The 23144-nt window shown below is 40.4% G+C and overlaps 1 protein-coding gene across 4 annotated transcripts in view; it reads right to left on the bottom strand.

Annotated features, from left to right (window-relative positions):
- Positions 1-6015: 6015 nt before the first annotated feature.
- The window catches only part of Klhdc10 (kelch domain containing 10), a 60294-nt gene continuing 43165 nt past the window's right edge, over positions 6016-23144 (bottom strand). For all 4 annotated transcript variants that reach the window (XM_013361075.4, XM_078040535.1, XM_078040536.1 and 1 more), the window contains 8 exons: positions 21448-21669; positions 19901-20055; positions 17771-17919; positions 16211-16295; positions 14657-14723; positions 14079-14126; positions 11969-12108; positions 6016-11033 (listed from right to left, as the gene is read on the bottom strand). In XM_013361075.4, coding sequence (XP_013216529.2) covers positions 10824-11033; positions 11969-12108; positions 14079-14126; positions 14657-14723; positions 16211-16295; positions 17771-17919; positions 19901-20055; positions 21448-21669 — 1076 coding nt within the window. In that variant the 3' untranslated portion in view covers positions 6016-10823. The remainder of the gene's footprint in view (positions 11034-11968; positions 12109-14078; positions 14127-14656; positions 14724-16210; positions 16296-17770; positions 17920-19900; positions 20056-21447; positions 21670-23144) is intronic.

Here is a 23144-nt window from a genome sequence, read left to right as displayed (position 1 = left end):
GTTTCTTGGGTGGATGACTGCATTTTTGGTGCAAACCCACTCCTGGGGTGTCTCTGTCCCCAGGCCCTGGCTCATCTGCCACTCCACTAAGGGTGCCCAAGGTCCCCTCTTCCCCCAACACCAGGCCCATGTAGTGTTCCAGAATGACTCCCACCGCGACAACGGCAAAGGCTTTTGCAGTGAATCTTTTTCTTCCCTGAAATTACACGCACACATCCGAGAGCCATGTCGACCGCCCTCTGGGTTGCCATGGAAACAGAGCGTTCTTTCCTCCCCACCTCCCCCCTGTTTACCTTGGTCAGGGACTGCGGCAGAAATCAGCCTGTCGCGGGAGAAGGGGTGGGCGGCAAAGAGGAGGAGGGAGAGCCAGCCCGCCCTAAACCAGATCATTCCGGTTCGGAGTGGCTCCCCCTCCCGCACTGGGAGCCGCCCTCTGCAGTCTGGTGGCGGGGGCTGCGTAAGCTCCGAAGAGTGGCTCTGGTCCCTGAGCAGCTTTAATGGAGAGGGTCGGAGACTTCCGTGCCAAGCCCCTGCCCCAGTTCCACACAGGGTCCTTGTCTCCCTTCCTGCCAGGGCCTGGCTCTGGGCAGCTTCTACAGGAGTTGCCCCAGGTTGTGGGCTGTTTGTCCTGAAGGATGTCACTACTCAAGAGTCCGTGCTCAGGGTGGGTGACTGAGCACCCCGGGTGCCCAGGCCTAAAGCGGCCGGGACCAGGGGCTTGCCTCCTGCTGGCACGCTCCCTGTGGCGCCAGAGGGGCCCTTGGGTGTGGCTGTTGGGCTGAAAGCTTCCCGTGCTGTTAGGCGAGGTGACCAGCGATGCCACCGCTGCCCGCTGCCTCTCCTTCCTCACTTCCCACGCCCCTTCCTGGGCTTCCCCTGGGACGCGGCACCTGAAGGCACTTGGAGCTGGGTACTGTGTCTGGAAACAGATGGAGTGTGCCACTTTCCAGCACTCTCGAGTACGCTGGCTCGGTCCTCGGAGGCTTTCGAGAACTTTCCGCACAGCTCCTGGTCAGCCTCCTCCCCTCCTCCCATGGAAGCTCCCTGAAGGCAGCGCCGTGTCCCGGGTGCATCCAGCCCTGCCCGGGGCAGGGCAGTATCATGTGCTCAGTTAGCAGCGGCCCAAAAGAGGGCCACTGCTTAGCTTCCCCGAAGCGGTGGCCACCTCCTGGCGGAGCACCGCCGGGCTCCGCTGCTCGCTAGGGGGCGGCAGAGAAGCCACCCCGCAAGGCTTTTTGGAGACCACTTGGCGCGAGCACGAGGCCATCTTGTTGCGACCTGAAAACCGCGACTTTTGCTCTCCAGCTATGTGTACGGCGGGAGTCCTGCCCCAGCTGGCAGGGATCGGGGGCAGGTGGGCGGCTGCGGGCAAGGTGGCGCTTTGGGGACTCCCCGCGCACCGCTAGCAGCACAGCTTCACCGACCAGTCCCGGGCTTCACGGTGCTGCTAGGCTGCTCCGCCGTGAGCTCCGCCCACCCCGGGAAGTGTCCCTTTTTAAGAGCCCAGTTGGTGGCGATGCAGGTTAATCGGCAAGCCGGCGGGGAGGGTGCAGGAAGGATGCGATTTCTTAAGCATGGGCCTTCTTAGGATCACAGGCTTCTCATCCTTTCTCTGGGCTTTGAGGGCCAGGGAACTCCCTTGGCAAACCACTTACCTTGGCTAGCCTTAGCCTACCAATCTGTGAAATGGGGCTAGGATCTCCAGGCATACGTTCCTCTACAGATTGGCTGAGAAGAGAATGCTGGGCTACCAAGGCACAGCTTGCGGGTGTGGTGGGGTGCAGAAGCAGATGGAAAGTGGACGATCTAGGCCTGAACGTCCCATTGTGCAAGTAGCTCTGTACAGCCTCCATGGTCATCGTTCTTAGGGATCATGTCTTTGTGGGTAGTGCAGGATGAGCAAGGGACAGATGCTGACACCCTGAACCATATTCTGATCTTGGTTGTCTTCAGGATGACCTGGTTCTGGTGATAAATTAAGAGCCAGATGCATGCTGGGTGTGGTGCTGACCACCTGTAATCCCAGCGACTCAGAAGCCTGAGGCAGGAGATTTGCAAGTTCGAGGCCAGCCAGAGCAATTGAGCTTGAGACCCGTCTCAAATTTTGTAAAAAGGGTTGGGGATTGAGATGTAGCTCAGTGAGTGGATAAGCGTCCCAGGGATCAATCCCCAGTACCAAAAAACACAAACACAAAAGATGCCTGGATAGTCTGAACGTATTTCTTCGGGGTTGTGCACTAGGTAAGTTTGCTTCCTTACAAGGGGTGGAGGAGATTTGGGGACACACCCTTGGCAGTCATGGTAAGAGCCTCCTCAGCTCCAGAAGCCAAGCAGCTTTAGTATAAGAAGGATAAACAGATCTGTCTGTGGGCCTCTGAGGTGACAAACTGAATGACAGCTGTTTTCTCTTCTCACAGATGCCATTTGCAATAAAGACTGTTCTAAAGATCCCGGCCTAGTGTGGAGTCCCCAAACAGTAAATGGCCACACTCCCAGTCATCTCTAGTCTTCTTTTTCCTGGGGCTGGAGCTGGGCTGCAGGGCTTCTTGCCCTTTGACTCAGGTCTTGCCGTGCCTTCCTGCCAGGCTGCCTGCGCCTCCCAGTTGAGCTGTCTCACTTTTTGCATTCAAGGTTTCATTGGCAGGACCCTGGGCAAAATGAGCAAATCACTGGGTATGCTTGGTATGCCACTCAAGAATCCCCCACGGTCCTTCTCTTACCTGGCTATGGAGTGTATCAAAGAACAAAAAAACTCTGCCCTTGTTCTTGAATAAACGGATGGTAAGGAACAGACTGGGCAACAGGATAGGACCACGCTTAAACTGACAAATTGTGATTTTTCTTTCTTTTTTTGGGGGGGGAGGGGGAGACCAGGGATTGAATCCAGGGTGCTTAACCACTGAGCCACATCCCCACTCTTTTTATACTTTATTTAGAGACAGTCTCATTGAGTTGCTTAGGGCCTCACTAAATTGCTGAGGCTGGCTTTGAACTCACGATCCTCCTGCCTCAGGCTCCTGAGCTGCCTCGGCACCTAGCCAGTTTGTGATTTTTGTTTTTGTTTTGTTAGGTACTGGGGATTTAACCCAGGCTCCCTGTACCGGGGCTATATCTCCAGGCATTTTATTTTTTATTTTGAGACAGGATTTTGCTAAGTTGCTGGGGCTGGCCTCAAACTTGTGATTCTCCTGCCTCAGCCTCCCAAGCACTGGAATTACAGGCTTGTGCCATGGTGACCCTAACCGTGTATTTTTAAAAAGCCCCTCCCTTGCTCTGTTTTTTCCTCTCACTAACCTCCAGGATTGGTTATTAAGTTAAAGATTCTCAAATGCCAGTGGAGCTGAATCTGAATAATGAGAGACTAATACTCTTTGAGTCACCCAATCTGAAAGTCTCACTTAGAAGAAACCCACATTCATAGTATTACATACAGCTCATTTGTTTCTTTCATTCTTTCTCTTTCCCTCTACCCCCCAACACCCCCCCCCTTTTCACAGTACCAGTGACTTAACCTAGAGACACTCTTCTACCAAACTACACTCCCAGCCCCTTTTAACTTTCTTTAAAATTTTTTCAGACAGGGACTAAGTTGCCTACAGTGATCTCAAACTTGCTATCCTCCTGCCTTAGTCTCCCAAATCTCTGGGAACACAGGCTTGTACAACCATGTCCTACTCATTGCTTCAATTTGAGACATTCCAGGTATCCCGTTTTGGGGTGGAATGGAGGACTTGACTCCTTTATATCCCCATCTCTCCTCCTCATCCTATGTTTAGTTTCCTTATTGGTTAATTTTCTACTTTATAGTAAATATTTCACTTTCATCAGCTACCAAGAGCAGCAGTAGGTCAAAAACCATGTAATGTGTACACAGCTACTCATTTAAGCCCCACAAGAATGTCAAGAGATAGGATATTATTATTATTAGTTCCATTTTAGGAGGAAACTAAAGCCATTTCATTGGCTCTCCAAGAAGGGGAAGAGATAAATATGTGTGGCCAGTGTGTCATCTTGACGCTGAGTTCTGACAGGGCAAGGGCTGGTGATATTCACTCTTGGCTCTAGAGTTCCATGCTGGAAAATTATGACAGGATTCCCAAATGTCTTAAGCCAGCTAAATCCAAATCAACTGAGTTTGTTAAAACAACACATCTACTATACTGAATCTCTCTGATTTGGGCCCAGGAATCTGTATTTTTAACAACCATGCACCACATTTTGGAAACAGTGGGTCACGGGTGGGCCTGTTTTGTTAGGTACTGGGGATTTAACCCAGGCTTCCTGTACCGGAGCTATATCTTGTTCTATTTCCTACTCTGTCCACAGCACTCATACTCAGAGCCTGCACCTCACAAGTGGGGATCCAGACTGTAGCACTCATGAAGGAACTGCCTGGCCTGTGCTGCAGGCCACCAAGCACCACAGTGGAACCAACTATCTTAGTATCAAATCAAGGTGCAGAAGTAACTCTAGTCCAGGCCTAGCGCTGTATAGATGGATGCTCCAGGCCTTTGGCCAAGCATCCTAATGGCAAAATGTTGAATCTGAAAGGGATGTGGGGAATTATCTAGCAAACCTCCTCTTTGACCAATGAGTTAATCAAGGCCCAAAGTAAAATGAGCTGCATTCAAAACAGGACTATTATGAACTGGGCCAAGAGCAGAGCCTTGGTGTCCCAATCCCTAGGTCATCTCTTTCTAGAATTGCACTAATAGGTAACCACACGTGGTTATTTACATTTTAAAAAATTTAAATTACCAAATTCAAAATTTAGTTCCTCAGCCACAATAGTTACATGTGGCTAGTGGCCACCACCCCAGTGGATGGTGCAGATACTGAACATTTCCATCACTGCAGAAAGCACTACTGGTTCACAACCTAGGCCTTTCATCTGAAAGCACTACAGAAACTGGGTGGTTTTGCCAGTGTCCTCTCCCTTCAAGCAACAACTGAGGAAGATTACCTGCAAGACAATGTGTTGTACTGTTCAATCATGATAGCTGAGTAATAGCAGCCTGACAAACTAGAATTATAAATGTAACTGGAAGAAAAAAAAACACCCCACTGAAACCTCTTCCCCTAGGCCAAGATGGGGCTAGATGTCTAAGAACCCAGTCAGAAGCAAATAAGAGTCCATTTCAAAGCTCTGACTGATTGAAATCTAAAGGTACAGGGGGACTTACTTCTTAATTCTGGTAGATCTGAGGGGAGTACACTTTTGAAGAGGTGGTGGGGGAGAAGACAACTTGTGATAGATATCAAGTATTAACTGTAAGGTGGGTGAATAGGAAGAAATTGTTTCTTTTTCCTTGTAGATTTACATTGTAGTATCTAAGCTTACTTATCCTTGGAAGGTATGTTTGATCCATAATTAGCCAATAGAAACACTGAAAATTAAGAGGTATATTTGCAATTCTGGAAGGGAGACCTTAAAAGTGACCAGACTTGGAATGTCCTTGCCTACTCTGGACTTAGTGGATTTGGGGTGACACACTGCTGGCAGAAAGGTTAGAGGGTGAAGTTTTGGAGAAGCAGCATCTGGAAGACTAAGGCCAGAGGTAGGAACTATGGTTTCATCCCCTGAAAAGCCCCCTGCACGGGGCTCTCCTCCTGTGATGGCTTTTCTCTTGGACTATAAAGTCCTATGACTCTCTATGTAGAGATTTCCATTTTCCTTTCAAATTCTCTGAATCTCCCCCAACCCTTCGAAAAACTCTCGATGTACCCATACAAACTTTCCCAGCAGTTGTTTGGGGAATACAGGATGGGGCAGGTGCTTCTTTGCTGAGGTCCTTGTGGAGGGAGTAACTTTCTACTGAGCGAACTACTACATGTCCAGGAGTTCCAGATGGTGAGCAGACAGAAGGACCCCCAGGAGGCAGATGACTCTCAGGTATTACAGAAAAAAGCTAACCCACAGGGAGATGGTAAGGGGATTGATGGAGATGGTGGGATTGATGCTTATGTCAAACAGGTGAGTCCATATACATACAAATGACTGTCAGACAATCAAGGTGGACTTGAACCAAATAGATTTGGATAAGATTTATTGATCAGATTGTTTTAGAAAACCAACAGCAAAACACTGACAAGGTACATAAATACATATTGGACATTTCAGGGTAAATTCACTACATTTCCCACGTGATTGTAGGAAACCAGGGAAGGTGGAAAAGCTGTCCTGGTCATAAGGCATGCACACCAGACTGCAAAAGGACTTTCACACTATTTAACAAGACTGTGGCAAAAGCTTTAAAGTAAGGCAAGCATTGTGTGTGGCCTAAGCATACCCTGCAGAGGAGCTCAGCCTAGGCTCACCCCTCAGAGACAGTTTCAGAGACAGGCTTCCCTTTCTTGCCTGGATTCTTCCAGTCAGTGACTTGTCACTGGCAAGTATCTTTACTGGGAGATGCCTGGGCTCTCCCTGCATAGACTCTGCACCAGGAAGTGGCTTTAGAGAGTCAGTGTGTCTCCTGACGCTTCCTTTGTATTCTATACGTGTAACTAGTAAAATAGCAATTACTACTACCTGGTGAACTTGCTATTTCTCTGAAAACTGTCTCTGACTCACCCTGTACATTGACTAAGCAGGGCCTTTAAAAAACATCTCAAAAAGTAAAAATTGAAAACATAAAAATTACACCAAAAGATGGTACCACTTTTGAAGCACAACTCAGAACTTCTGTTTATAACACCAGACAAGGGAAGAGGTCACTTTCCACCAAATTTCACGACGATAGAAGGGAAATTTCATTGCTGGATATAATCTGGTGGCGACATATGGAGGTTCCAGAACTCTACTGAGCCTACCTCAGGCCCTGCCAAAGCTCCTAGAGTCCCAAGATATTTGAGGAACCAAAGCAATTTAAACCAACGGTGACCAGTTTTTGGAACTTATGGTCATAAGACCATAAACCCTCATCTACCCCGGAACTCAATGCCAGAAAAATGGGACGAAAAAAACCAAAAAGAAGCAAAAATGGCTTTTTGTGCTACATCAGAATGCTGGCAGATAAACAATTCAGTAACCTGTGCTACTTTCTAAACATCTGTAAGACCACATAAAAATAAACTGGTATTATAGGATATAAAGACCAACATAGTCGGAAAGGACAGTCCAACCTTTCCTATATGCCAGGCAATCGGGAGATATAACTGGAGAAGGTATCTCCAAAGGAAAACAAAAAACAACAACAAAAAAAAGCAAGGACTCGTCAAGAGTCAAAGCAATGTGTTCAAATGATGGAATTTCCTGTCATACACAGCTTTTTTCTTCCCACAGGTGCTGAGTTCTTTGGTAATTTAAGAGCGACAGCCTAGAACTCAGGGCAGGAGATGATGCTGAAGAGTGACAGCTAAATTCGGGATTGCACCTGTGGCTCCTCCGCTCAGTGTTCAGCAGTGCCAGGTGGACCAAGTGTAGCTAACCAGGCTGCTCTTGTGTACGCTGCTTGCCAGCCCCTCTGGGGGTCTTCCTTTCCCTTTTCTAACTACTCATTCCACTGAAAAGGAGGTGCGTGTGGCACAGGGACGGGAGGGAGAAGAAATACAAAGGAATCAATTGTTTGATAGAAAAGTTGAAACATTGATTATTATCTATGGATTTCAATTATCTGTGCTTTACTCTTGCTACTGTGGGTAACCAAAGGTCACTGTCAGTGTACCTTTTGCTTAGAAATGTTAATATGTTTATTATTATACTTTTTAAATCTAGTTATGTAATGGACAGGAATGGTATAGAGCAAATTTTTACATCATGTCATTAAGACCCTGAAAAAAGAAGAATCTGCCAATGGAAAGGATTTTATTTGGCTCCTGAAGAACAGTTAACATTTTATTCTAACCTTTATCAGTCTGTAGTTTCTCCAGGGTGTGGAAAATACTTTATTAAATGAAAAAAAAAAGCATCTTTTTCATCATTTAATAAGGTATTACATTCCCAGATAAATAGTGTATACGTGAAAAAACTGATAGTGCCAAATATTAGGTTTTGATTCCCCATGTAGGAAACACCTTACCAGTGACTTCCTTGTTCCTGGGCAAAACACACAAACATGAGATAGTATAAAGAGGTGACTGGGGAAAAAATTTCTCAACTCTAACAAACCCAGGGAACAATAAGTCTCTATGACCTGGAGTAAGAAAATATGGACTTGAAAATCCAGCTTTACCAAGATTTAGCTTAAGCCAGCTGATCACATCAAAAATTCTAGGCATAATTTTACTCTAAAGCAATGAGCTGGCTTCGCCAAGACAGATACAAAAAAGTAGTGTAGCTGCTTTATAGTCACATCCTCTATATAATCTGTATATATCCATATGTGTTTCTATATATTGCACTTCAATTTCCAGACTGTAGGAAGATGACTGGGAATACCTCAAAGAGGCAGAGGAGCATCAGGCACAAGCTTTCCCACATCAAGTAATGGTGTCGGGAATTCCAAGTGCTGGTTATAGGTATACTAAAATGCCTGGTGACTGTTACATAAAAGTCCAGTCATCTTCATTTAAATCACCATACACACAGTCTCATTTGGCATTCAGAACTTGTGCATGTGAATAGCACTCAGAGCTGGTCATACTACATAATTTTCACAAGTGTTATATTCAAAGAAGACACCGTAGACCAAGGATGTGCACTTTCATGAAAATGTCACATGCAAGGTCTTCAATGTCAGGCCTCCAAGATCTATCTCAAAGAAAACTGCCCTCGGAAGGCTTAAAAAGGATGCTGGCAAGTGTGGACTGTCTCAGATCCCCTCTCTCTCCAGCTTTCTGGTGCAGCAGAGCCAGAGACCTGCTAATGTTCCAAGGACCAGGGAAGTCTAAGCATAGAAGCTAAGCATTCAGTCTTTGGTCCCTGCAAAAATCAATGGAAAAAATCCTTTGGCCACCCTAGACAGCATGACTTGGTTGGTTTTGGATGTAATCCCAACAAATGCCCAGAGGCAGGCTGACGTCATGCATCAAAGCTCTGGAGAGAGCTCCTCTGAGGAACAAGCCTAGCAGTGGGTGGTAAGAGGTTAAATGCCTTACTGATTGGGAATGGCAAGAGGTGGGGGCAGGGGATCCCTAGAGGAGCTGTCCTTTTCCTGCCTCTCCCTCACATTCCTCACTCCCCAGGAAGGACCCAGATTCACAGATAAGTGCTTACTACAAGACTGCAGAATACAGGTTCCTCTGACACAACCCAACAAGAATGGGATACAATAAGGCCTAAAAGTTAAGAGTCCAAGTCTATAGGCCGCAGTTGTCTCTTCCCCAGAACTGAACACTAGATGGTATCTTTTTAGCCATAATAAGTTAAAGGTGATTTTTAAATCCACACATAAGCTAAAGAGATCCCTTCTGGGGTAATGGGGGGAAAAAAGAATCACTTTAAAAGCTAAGTGAAAAAGAGGCACTTAAAGAAAAATGTGTCCCACATCTCCCACATGAATCTCCCTCTGTGAGGGGATGGTGGGAGGGTCAGCACTGTGCCTTCTTGCATGCCTTCAGCACCTTTGAGAACATCTGTGCACATCCAAATGCTCATGGCAAGCGACTGCTCAACCTCTCTAGCAGCCTGCTGGCAAAACAAGTGAAAACTCATGTCATTTTTCTTTTTAAAACTAACAAATCAGAACTAAAATTTCACACACGAGAAAGCAAATTCCTTCCTTGCGCTAAGTATCTGATACTTGGGTTTCAGGAAGGATGACCTGTGGCTTTTCCCTCAAGACTACTTATCCAATTATTACACAATTTCAGCACCATGCGCATTAAAGCAGACAGAAAAGGAGACAGCAAGCTTTGGGGAAAATTGAGGACCAACTGCCTAAGGAAATGGCAGGTACATGGTCCACAGATTAGAAAAGAAGCAAGTTTTGAAAAGGAAATGGCCAGTGTGACAGTCAAAGGCCATCATTCTGAACAGAAGCCAAGTTATCAAATCTGAAGGTGCTCTTTGCCTGCTCTCCTGTTCTGTGGCCATTTACACCACACATTTCTTCCCCATGAAGAAGTCAGAGAGATAAGCACAGGAGAATTTCAAAACTGCCTAGAGAGAAGAACTTGAACAACATTAAATTTCTCAATTTAAAATATTCTTGGTGCCATAATTTCTAAGAGCAACAACAAAGACCACAACTCACATAGAAGTCTCCTGGACAAACCAATCTAACAACTGCTGGCACCGTAAGGAAGAGAAAAGATATCTTTAACCAGGAGTTGCTGCGCTGCTTAACTTTCCTCCAAAGTCAAAGGTTAAGCTTAGGTATACATGCAGCAAGATGTCAATCACTGCTGCCATGCAATCCAACTACTCAGACACACCTTGAAAATACCAAGTTAAACATCCTGGTTTTTAAGAATAACCTGCAAGATTCTCAAGGTTAGTTTTCTCAATCTATCCCCCAAACTACTTGTAGCTGTTACTACGTTTTTATTTTTGTTTTTGTTGATGATGTTTTAATCTGTAGAGCATTGGTTGACATGGTCATTATGCCCAGAATTCCTTTTAAAAAATTTCTTTATCTTATCTTGATCAATGACATTATTAAAGTACTTTTAAACTTTCCCTCAACTCCATCAAGAAAGAGAAAGTATGTGAGTATGTGGGTATGTATTGAGGCAGGAGGAAGAGAAGCAAAGAAGAAAGCACATGGTAAAGTGAGATGTCCATAAACTTAAAAACCAATTTACAGAAAGGCATCTGATGTATTTTCTGAATAAGGCCTTGATCAGGGTAACCAATTCTCTTTGTAGCACATCCTACACTGCCCATAAATAAAGGAGTCTCTTTAAATTAACATTTCCAGCATCAATGAACAGTCCAGATATCCTCATTTCAAGCGCTCGATGAGTCCCTGTGTTAGTCCAAGGTGCAGAAGCTGTATTTGGGAGAGGTTTGCTAGGTTGGGGAAGGCCGCGAGCAGCTTCTCCCATGCCAGTTCCAGCAAGCTAGGTACCACCAGCCAGATCTTAAACAAAGACCCAGTCCGCTTGTTTTCGTGGATGTTCACCACTCCTCCATGAATGTACATGCAACCAGCCTATGAACAAATGGCAATCAAAAGAGGACAAATTCAAACGGAAGAGAAATAGATACCAGTGCTGAAGACTCAGCAAGAAAAAAATTAACAAAACAAATAAACCATTGCAAATTAAATCCAATGAGTTGAAACAGAATTTCTCAGGCTGTGCATGTAGCTAGCTCAATGGTAGAGCACTTGCCTAGCATGTAAAAGGCCCTGGGCTGGATCCCAGGTCTAAGAAAAAATTAAAAAAAAAAAAAAAAAAAAGAAGTAGTTTTCACTGATCCCAACATATACAGAAATCAACAGAGTTTAAAAAAATGAATGGGTTACTAAGAAAAAAACTATAGGTGTTTGTTGTGTATGTGTGTGTGTGTGTGTGTGTGTGTGTGTGTGTGTTTTACTTCAACAACAAAAAACTTCACTATTAACTAACATTAAATTTTTAAAAACTTTTTGTTTTTTAGATGTTGATGGACCTTTATTTTATTCATTTATTTACACGAAGTGTTGAGAATTGAACCCAGTGCCTCACACATGCTAGGCAAGCGCTCTACCACTAAGCCACAACCCCAGCCATTAAATTTTCACTATTCTAAGTACCCCAAATGCTAAATGTTGGGAATACAAAATTGAAAATAAAGGTCCCTGCAGTGATATCTTCAATAATATGGTACAGGAGAATAAAGTTATTTTACCCTCTCAGGAAACACCTTTGATATCACTGCCAGGACCTAAATGCCATATGTAGTGTTTCTTTTACATTTATGTTGTTTGTTTAAACTTGGGTATGTTGATATTTTCCTCCCCTTTTCTCAGAGGAAGGGCTAGCTTCAAAAGGAACTTTTAAAAACAATTCTTAATTCAAGGTTTGCCAATATCGGCATTTTTTTTCTAAAAGATTTTCTTATCATCTACAATTACATAAGGAAGATACAAAAATAAGAACTTACTGGTGTAACAGCTGCACAGTGGAAATAAACTGGCTCTGGCATGGTTGCAGGAAGCTTCACCCATTGAAATGTCTGCAGATTCAACTTCCAGATATCTCCCAGGATCACTTCTCCATTATAGCCCCCACAAATGAATACATCTATCAAAAAAAGAGAAGGCCAATATCACACAAAGGAAAAGGGCCAAAGCTACAGAGTGATTTACAATAGATCACAAGGCTGGCTGACAGTTAAGGGGATTGCCCCATAAGAGAGAGGACTTCAGCTGTGTGGTCCGTCACGCTACTGGCTTGTCCTTCAACAGAATTGGGAAACTGTGTTGGAAGAGTCTTTGGGGGGCAGGGGCTAAAGCTTTTTAGGAAGTTTCATATCAAGCCTTTCAAATTCAAATACCTCTAAGTTCCAGGCAAGGGGTTGAGGGAAAATAAATGACAGGAAGTCTCAGTACAATATATAGGCGTACTCATGTTCTAAAGAGAGCTGGCTATGATTAGTAACTATCAGATCTTCCATTTTTTCAAGAGAAGATGAAAAACTGGATTTTTTTTTCTAATGAAGTATTTTGATTATAAGTATTGGCCACTAATTCAAAAGAAATTTAATGCATGTAGGAGCCAAACAAAACACATCTATAGATCACCGGTTGCAAGTTCTTCTTTTAAATAATGTTCTGGAAAGTACGTACATTTATTTGCCCACAGAGACTAATGTCCTCCATATGGATTCCCCCTTTCTCATACTGGGGATTGAACCCAGGAGCAGTTTACCTCTGAGCCACATCTCCAGTCCTTTTTATTTTTTGAAACAGGGTCTCGTAAAGTTGTTGAGGGTCTCTCTAAGTTGCTGAGCCTGGCCTGGAACTTGCAATCTTCCCCCCTCAGCCTCTGTAATCACTGGGGTTACAGGTGTACACTGCTGCGCTCAGTTTCCCTGTAGACATTTAACCTGAGAAGCACTCAGTGCAATGTGCAGCTTGGGGACACAAAAGAAGTTCTTCTAGGCTTTCTTTAGTTGAAAGAAGATATTCTGAAGCTCTATTTGATCTGTACAGCTCTTTGTCAGAAACACAATTTTCCCCAAAGGAAAGGTGGAATTTTAATTTTGTTTTTGTAAAACCAGTTAGTTCTAACTAGTTAGTCAACTTGTAATAAAGACTATGTGAATAGTCTAACTAAATGCCCAGAATTAAGGCTGAATTCCATTTGTATGGTGCTTGGCTTCAAAGAATCAAATGGATAAATATCTTAATTCAGGTCTAAATCAAGTTTAAGCCAATAATTAATTAAACTATAAAATACATCACAATTTTTTTTGGTTAGGATTCAAGGAAAACTTTTAAGAACAGCTCCATTCTCAGAGAGGCAAAGCTAAACAATGACAGTATCTATATATCCTATCCCCAAAGCAGAGCATAAAAAAAGCCCCTCTGTACTAGAAATGGTAGAATAATTCTGGTTAAATATGAACTAAGTTGTTGAAAAGATACAGTCTATCCAGCTCGTTTATACACACCTTCCTGGAGTGGGGGAAGCACTTGAGGAAGTATATCAAAGAATAAAATAAACTGTAAATGAAAAGACAGGAAGTATCCCAAAGAGTCATTATCACACTCAGAAAAAGGAGCTGCTACTGCTTTCTGAAGCCATATAATGCCTTTGTTATAATATGGCCAAAGAATGAACTAGTTCTATTTGACATTAGTCAGAGAACAGGATAAGCTTTATGAAATAATACTTTGAAGGAGTTACTATCATTTTAATATAATGTCTACCAAGGTTTCCACTATATAAGCAATCACCCTTATTTGTGTTATAAACATAACCACAGATATCTGACTGTGAAATGAAAGATTAGGTATACAATAAAAGCTTATTTATTGCCAATTTTTGAGTTCTCTGATAACTGAAGGAATCCAGACACTAGTTTAGTTTACATCATAACAATTGCTAAGAGAGGCACAACTCTATAGTTTTCCCTTTAAGTTTAAACTATCAGAAATAGATTCTTCCCAAAGTTATGAACCTCTTTTGAGAAATTATCATTAGGAAATAAGTCCTTCTCGGCAGATACAATTACAGAAATGGATCAAAATATTATTTAGAATCCTTACCATTTTTTATTTGAACACAACTGTGACATCTTCGGGCTGCAGGAAAACCTGCCAAACACACATAAAAACAGAAATTCCATTATTCCCAGAAAGATAAGGAATGATGTTGATATGACACAGTGAAAGGTATATTTGTAAATAACTCAAAACAATCCCTTTTTTGTATTAAGCAAACATTGACTAGTCCTTCCAATCCTTCCATATTTCAAAAGCCATCAAAACTTCTCTCTTTATAGCAGCACAATGCTAAGATGCCACGGGAACAAAGTGGGGTGCAGGGACAGGGGTTACTAGTGGCTTTCCCCAACCCTTTTACTCATAAAGAGTTAGGGAGATCTTGATTTCTCTTCCCACCCACATTTACCCACTTCTGCCACAGAATTCAATAATCCCTGGTAAAATTCTTTGCTCAATTGCTAAGAATTATTGTGTTAAGGAAGAAGTGATTTCTAATATCAGTTCAACAGATATTTTACTTGCCATGTAACTCAAGAAAATTACCTCCCCCCTCCCCCCCAAAAAAACACAAGTAAAAGTATAAAATAAATTTGTTAAATGAATTAATACTTTTAATTTACCTATTTTTTCATGAGGTTTTGTTGCAATTTCTTCCCATGCATTGGTTTCAAGGTTGTATGCATGTATCTTGGGCGGGAAAAAAAGAACATATATACAGATAAATAACTTGCAATTTTAGTTAGCCTGAAATTTTTTTTTAAAAAAGACATAATTTTTAGAGCAGTTTTTTAAAAAACTGAGCACAAGGAACAGAGATTTCCCATTAGAATAACTTATTATTTTTTCTTTTTTTTGTGGTGCTGAGGATTGAACCCAGGACCTTGTATACAACATGCTAGGCAAACACTCTACCAATAGGTAGACACAATATGTTTATTTAATCTCCAGCCCCAGAATACTAAAGTTTTAACAATAGCCTGCGCAAATATTCTGGGTTGAAAAAAATTCTTCTTTTCCTTTGCTTTTCTCTGGTCTTTCCTTTTTTTTTTTTTTTTCCTCCTCACCCCACCCCACCCCATAATACTGAAGATTAAACCTGGGCTACTTTACCACTGAACTACATTCCCACCACCTTTTATTTTGCGTTTTTTTTTTTAATATTTATTTTTTAGTTTTAGGTGGACACAATATCTTTATTTAATTTTTTTTATGTGGTGCTGAGGATGGAACCCAGTGCCTCATGCATGCTAGGCAAGCACTCTACCACTGAGCTACAGCCCCAGCCCTTATTTTTTATTTTAAGATAACGTCTTGATAAACTGCCCAGGCTAGCCCTGAATTTGGGATCCTCCTGACTCAGTTTTTCTAGCAGCTAGGATTACTAGCATGTACCATCACACCCAGCTTCTGATCTTTTCATATTAAATAAAATAGGGCAGTTGAAAATTAAGCACATATATGATAATAATTTTTTAAATTCACAGGGGAAAAAAGTGGAATAAAAAGTAGAAGTGCACACGACACTTGATTTTCTTCTGTGTGCTATCTGCTCTGTAACTTCCACATTTTCTACAGTGAATATGTATCATTTTAAAGCAAGCTTTGGTAAGGAAATATGGGAAGATAGCTTTGACAAAATTTGAAAAGTTCAATAATGTTTCAAAGCACACCAAGAACTCTGTTGCCTAATTGAGATTTCCCTTGGGATATGTAACCATGACATTTCAGAAATGCCACAAGGATGGGTGAATAAAAGCTCTTCAGAACTCAGCTTTCTAAAATTAGTCATGTGTATTCCTAAAAATGTCTATTCTTTTTAGCATCGACGATGAGAGGGATGTGACATTGTGAGAATCCTGATTCTGATTCTAATTCATTGCCCCATTCAAGCTACTATACTTCTCTTCTAGTCATTTTCCTCATCCAGCATAAAGGGATAATTTTCATAATATACTCTCAGTGTATGATAAATGCAACTGTCAACTGAAGAGTATCGGGAGCAGAATTCAGCCTTATATTATAAAAAGCATCTACCACAAAGCAGGTGTTGATGAGGAGGATGCTTGAAAATTAAAATACCTAAAGCAATAGAATTATTTCGCTTAGTAAGACACATGCCTCTGTCTACTCTTCTCCCTATCCTTTTTTTTTTTCTTTTTTTTTTTAAAATGTACCTTGTTTAAGGAATAAGCTGTCCAGGAAGTACCACCTCCCAAGATGTAAATCCTCTGCCCATCATGAGCAATTTCATGTCTGTACCTGAAAATATACCCCCCAAAATATTTATAATTAAGTAAAAAATGATCTAACTAAGGTTTAGCTATAATATTTTTATTTCATCATTATTTATAATAAAAATTACTGGGAATAATCTAATTGTTTAACCACAGTGAAAACTGGTTAAATGAATTATAGAATACATAGAAATGGGTTAATATACAATCAATAAGAATGTAGGTACCAAGGAGATTATTATATTGACAACCTCTTTTCATGATATTTACTGGAAAAAAAAGCAGTTACACCAAAGTAGATAGGCCATAATCTCATTAAAAATGTATAGATATGCAATACACATAGAAAATGACTATAAAATATAACCTAAAATGTTAATCCTAGTAATCTCTAAATTTAATTTTTAAATTTTTTTCATTTTTGCTTATTTGTATTTTCTAACATCTTTTTGTGATAACTTTGCATAAGGGGGAAATGGTTACAGTTTTATTTTTGCAGTGCTGAGGACTGAACTCAGGGCCTCATATATGCTAGGCAAGCAATCACCCCTGAGCTCAGTCTTTTTATGGAGTTTTAAAAAGTGATCTACCTACATTTAATTAGAGACCCTAGACTGTGAGTTTTCAAATTAGAACCCTTATTTTGCAGAAAACTATGCTATATAGAACTGTGATATGAAATACCTACCAGGATTTTTATCCAGGCAGTCTAGTCTAGCTAAAAGCTGAAATAATTTAAAATATGTCCATAAAATGATTCAAAGAAGGCAACCAGGTGAAACTACTTTGAAATCTACTTCCTTCTTTCCCTAAAAAATCTAGTGCGGATAAAATAAATTTCATTGAAATCATTCCAGTATCAGGCTGTCTCCCAAGTCTTCTCATGAGAGTTTTGCGATAATCAGACCACTAATATACCATACAAAAGGTAAATATTATAGGTGCTTCCTTAGCATCCATAGCCATTTTGTTTAAAAGCAAAAAAAAAAAAGAAAAAGACACTGGATAGTCTAAACAATGAATAAAAAAATTATTTGCTGTCTTTCTTTTAAACTTGAGGGGAAATAATTTCAAGTTTTTTAAGGAATTCTAAGAGGCAACTACTATTAGGAAAGTGAAAGGTCTAGGACTACTAGTAGAAAGCCACTAGAGAGAACTATGTGACATTGGAATGTTTAACAGAGCATTTAAAACAAATAATCTTTTTCACCCATCCACCCATCCAATCAACATTCATTGATCACCAATATGAACTTTTGCTACCATTGGTTTCTTCTTCAAAGTATTACAGAAAGATTAAAAAGTGTAAGAGGAAATAACATGAAAACATTTTACAGTTCAGGGGGAAATGTCATATTCTCACTAGAATACCTTTCTTTACTGCTGACCTGAGATCTCACAGCCAATTAGCTATTGTAATCAGGATCATTGGATTTTCTTCACATTACCAATATTCTAAAAGAGATCCAATCTTAGTATGCTTTAATATTAGAAGCTTACCTCTCTTCCGGCAGGTCACAGGACAGGTTGTTTGGTTTCAGTTGTGTCCACTCTCTGGTATTGAGATCTAACTTGTGCAGGTCTGTGCTGTAAATATAGCCAGTTGTCCCTCCAAAGACATAAAGGGAGCCATTGATGATAGCCATTGCCTGGGTAATAAGGAAAAATAGACAAGAATGACTTGTTAACACTTTTTAAAAGTATATATATATCTTTTTAGTTATAGATGGACACAATATCTTTTTTTTATTTTTATGTGGTGCTGAGGATGGAACCCAGTGACTCATGCATGTGAGGCAAGTGCTCTACTACTAAGCCACAACCCCAGCCCAAGAATGACTTAACACTTGATTACAAAATGTAAACTTGTTAAATGCCCCAAATCAGGTTTTATGAAATTCTCTTGAACTTTGTTTGTTTGTGTACTGGGGATTAAACCCAGGGGCACTCAACCACTGAGCTACATCTCTAACCCTTTTTTGTTTGTCTGTTTTGTTTTTTATTTAGAGACAGGGTCTCGCTAAGTTGCTCAGCCTTAAGTTGCTGAGGCTGGCTTTGAACTTGCAATCCTCCTGCCTCAGCTTCCGGAGCACCTGGGATTATAGGTGTGCGCTGCTGCACCCAGATCTCTTGTACTTTTTAACCATTAAAAATATCAGACCCAGGGCTGGGATTGTGGCTCAGGGGTAGAGCACTTGCCTCACAGTTATGAGGCACTGTGTTCGATCCTCAGCACCACATAAAAATAAATAAAGGTATTGTGCTCATCTCCAACAAAAATATATTTTTAAAAAAAATACCAGACCCTAAAGCTGGGTCGGTGGTACATGCCTGTAGTCCCAGTTACTTAGAAAGCTGAGGCAGGCCAATTGCTTAAGCCCAAGAAACAGAGGCCAGTCTGGGCAATACAGCAAGACACCTTGTCTCAGAATAATAAAAAATAAATATCAGACTCTCAAAGAAAGATTTTGAGGAATCTAGGTAATATTTTTAGAGCCTGGAGATTCCCTTTAGAATGGTAAAGTTTTGTGAATTCTACCTAGAAAGGCAAGGAGAAATGATTCTTAGAGTCCTAGTCAAGAATGTACCGATCATGACATGAACATTTCCACTGAAAGCTACTTCTCTTTCTAAGCAATCTGAAGAAAAATGATCTCAAGAAGCAACAGCAGAGATGAAAATAAGCCATGAGAATTCTGTAGATAGGAAGGCTAGAGTTGGCAGTCTCAGGAACACAATAGCATCCATCAATCTCTTCTTCAATATAAATTCAGCTATCGTTATCACTGTGGTCAGATAGAGAGTATGGTCCAGTATGTGCCCCTTTCAAAGTTAAAGTTCACAAGCTGTTTATCAGTACCAGTGCCAGTTAGTCAATAAAGAAATCAAACCATGGTATTTTAACTTAGTCCATTATTTTCAAAGAGTCTCTAGTGTAGAGTGGGCAGCTCCCTATCTTTCTGGATATAACTTTGCAAATCTAAGGTTGAAACACTGGAACCTAAACTAACCTGCACAATGTTTAAGCTCATGTAAAAGCCTCTTAGCCAAGTATAGGGATCATCTACTGTACTACTTAGGATTCTATGAAGAGCCTTCTCGCCCATCATTCTAAAAATGACAGGTTGTAGACTGTCCTAGAGCCCAGTCTCTCATTTGGTGTGGAGAGTGGAGATGAGGTGAGGTTCTAACATTTAAAGAAACTTCTAAACAGGCCTAGATGATAGCCCTAAACTGGATTAGAAACAAAAAGTGAAGGAAAAAGGAGAGAAATGATAAAATTAAAGTTTCACATCAGAACTGAAAAATCAAATATTAATCACACTGAATTCATTCTCCATTTTTAAAAAAGACCAGCAGCATGTTTCGTGCCTGTAATCCTACAAACTCGGAAGTCTGGAGCAGAAGGATTGCAAGTTCAAGGCCAGCCTCAATAATTTAGCATGATCCTGTCTCAAAATTGGAAATTAAAAACAAAACAAAAAAGGACTAGGGATGTAGCTCCGTGGTAGAGCACCCCAGGTTCAATCCTCAGTAACCATCCCCCTTAAAAAAGTAGCAATATAAATATCCTGACACGGCTAGAAAAATATGAACATACAACCACAGTAACTGGCCACAGACTGTTACCTGTCCATATATTCGACTGGGTTTCTTTCCCCGACAGCTGAGTAAAGCCCATCTCTTGTACTTCACATTACAGACATGGACATCATTGCCGTTGCTCTCACCAAACGGAATGCCTGTACCTCCAAACACTAACAGGTTGTTTCCATGCAGCACAACTGAGAAGGAAGCACAAATTCCATTTATGTACTGGCTACCTGGAATGTGTTCCCACACAAACTCAGAATAGCTGAAAAACTAAAAAATGTCTAGTGATCTTATAAGCTAGCCCAACCATTGGCTATTTTATCTAATTAGCAACCCAACATCTAACTACTATAAAGCTCTGCAGAAAAAGGTATAATTCATACTGTGTGGACTATATCATATAGTTTCACCATTAGGAGTATGATACACAGTCAGTATGTATCTATGAAATCTATTAAATGCCATGTATACAGCAATGCTGAGTTCTATGAACTATAATATGCCACTGTTGCTCAAGACAGTTCAAGTATGTGATAAAGTAGAGGAAACCAAAAATATCATAAACCCCAGGGGACTCAGGATGAAGAGAGTACAGGATCATTCAGTGTGTGTCAGAGAAATGATCTCCACATTTAAATTGTGGTTTCTGACATCTTAATCCCTTATCAAATACTACTATACTAATATACTGCATACTAATATCCTATAGGGAACACTCTCTCTTCTGTTCCTGCCACCCCACCAACACACACGTTCTCCTTTCTCTCTCTCTCTCATGCCTGTTTTCTCCATCTCTCAAAATAGTACCACTGTATTATTTCAGTGGCTATTTTAAAAAACCATATTTTAAACTGATACACTATAGTGGTCAACAGCTGGGCTCTAGAGCCAGCAAGAATTGGCTGTGACTTTCAGAAGATATTTAACGTCCCTAACTTAACTTTATTTTCACAGCAATTTTACAAGGCAGGAACTATTATTATCTCTCCCTTTTTTATAGATGATTAAACAGAGGTGGACAGCAGTTCAAATAACTTGTTGAGGGTTTCCTAAAAAGAACCTTGCCAAGCTGGGATTTAATCCCAGGCAGTTTGACTCCAGAACCTTCACTCTTAACCATTAACCTTAGGGACTCTAAAAGTCTCAGTTTCTTCATTTGTACAAATGGCAATCACTGTAGTAACTGCATCACAGGGATGCTGTAAGGATTAAACAGATAATGTGTGTTAAGTATTTCAATAGCTATTTACTCTCATCATTATAACCCCATTTATTGATCTCTGAAAACATTTTGCCTTGCATATTATGATGCTTTTTATTAAAACCTCTGAGATATTGTTAATCCAATTTTACAGGTAAGGAAATTAAAGCTAAAACATCTGGCAGTAAAATGATATATAAATGGATTCAAACTCAGGACTTAATTCTAAATCACCATGCTATATTATTACCAGAGTAAAATGCATATTAAAAAGGTTTAACATATTACAATGTTATAAATTATTAAAAAGGAACATGTAGATAGTGAACCTGGACTCTCAGATATTTCATAAAATAAAAAATTCAAAACTGTTTGCACTCACGTGACATAGATGCCAATTCCCGGGGCATGTAGCCATCTGTGCCCATCTGGTGCCATACTCCTGTTGCAAAATGATACCTCCAAAGCTCCCTGAAGAGAGGATAGTCTTCATTATCTGGCCCTCCTGATTCATCATAGTCTGGGTTATAACCTCCAAACACATACAGATTGGTATTATCTGCCACACAACGATGTCCACTGCGTGCTGGTGGAGGTCTGTGGCCTAGGAGAGAAGAAGACCCTTTTCCACAAGTGTCCCACCAGATAGAAAGCACAAACAAAACTGGATAACAACCATTTGAGCTTTAAAAGGGAATCAGGTAAGATTTATAACGTGGATGTACTTTTCATTTGTTTAGGTTATTTTATACATTCGCACATACTACTTAAGATTTAAGGAGCTAGTCTCCATTTTTATTTCATATGACTACTTTTTAATTTTAGTAACTGTAAAAAGATATTTCCCAAGGAAGGTTGCATAGCATGATAAACTCAAGAAAATGGCTGACAACTTGGAATTTTCAAGAAAAGAAAAAAATGAGGCTTGGTAACCTAAAAACTAACAGGATAAATTTCTTATTTCCTTAGAGAAAAAAACACAGGAAAACTAAACTGTGAATATTAGAGAACTACATAAATATAACCACAAATGTGAATGAGTCATGTATAAATAAAAATACACACACATAAATCTATGATTTTTCCACAATATATACTTATATACTTTAAAAGAAAACTGGCTTTCAAGGGGTCAAAGAAAAATTTTAAATTTAAATACAGTTCCAGATATTTAACAAAGAATATCCTTACAAGTATCTCAAATAATATTTTTAATTCTATTAAAAGTAAGATTAAGAAAAGATATTTCTATAATTTATATTTGAAAACTCTCTGAGGTTTAAATTATATCAACTAGTTCACTAAAATATACTTTAAGGTTATTTTAGAGTTAAAAAAAACCCTAAAACTTTATATTATTTCTATTACCCTTACAAATTTTTATACTAATTCACATAAACCCTTAAAGAACTATAGAACAAAGATCCTTAAATATATATGGGATAGAACAAGACACTACTGTAGCTGTCTATTATCCTAAAGATTAACATACTTTCACGTGTTAGTAATAGATTCTAGTATAATATTAATTAATATATAGGGTACTGTTAGACATTTGATAGACATCACAGGCCTTACATTATTTTTTAAAAATCAAAATCCCACTTTCTATGGTATGCTTTTATATAAGAACTGAAAAGAAATTTTGCACAGATCTAGAGCAACTAAAAATTTGATGGTTCCTTACTGCTCAAAGACCAAGACCTTGGCCCAGGATTTTAAAGCCTATTTTTTCTCTCTTGCCCCTCTTTTTGGGAAACCCAGAGTCCTTCCCTTATTCCTGGCCTGGCCCTTCAGTCCCTAGTAGATAAAATGCCTCCAAATATCCCTTGCAGCCCTTTCTCATTAAGAACCTAGGGCCCTTCTGATTTGGGTCCATACTCCTCATATTCTAAGGTAGATGTATACAATTAAAAAGATGATTGTATGATAACCATGTAAATACATTAATATAACATGCAGTAAACTAAAATCAGTTGGTGTATTTACCAATGAGCCACAATTTACCTTAAATGAAGAATTCAGTTTCTCTTTTTAGGGCTCTGAAAACAGAAGAATGTGGTATGGAAGAAAGAGCCA

This window comes from Ictidomys tridecemlineatus, chromosome 2, assembly GCF_052094955.1.
Source record: "Ictidomys tridecemlineatus isolate mIctTri1 chromosome 2, mIctTri1.hap1, whole genome shotgun sequence".
NCBI classification, from domain to species: domain Eukaryota; kingdom Metazoa; phylum Chordata; class Mammalia; order Rodentia; family Sciuridae; genus Ictidomys; species Ictidomys tridecemlineatus.
Note: the sequence above shows the minus strand (reverse complement) of the source record. Positions and strands in the feature narration are given on the sequence as shown.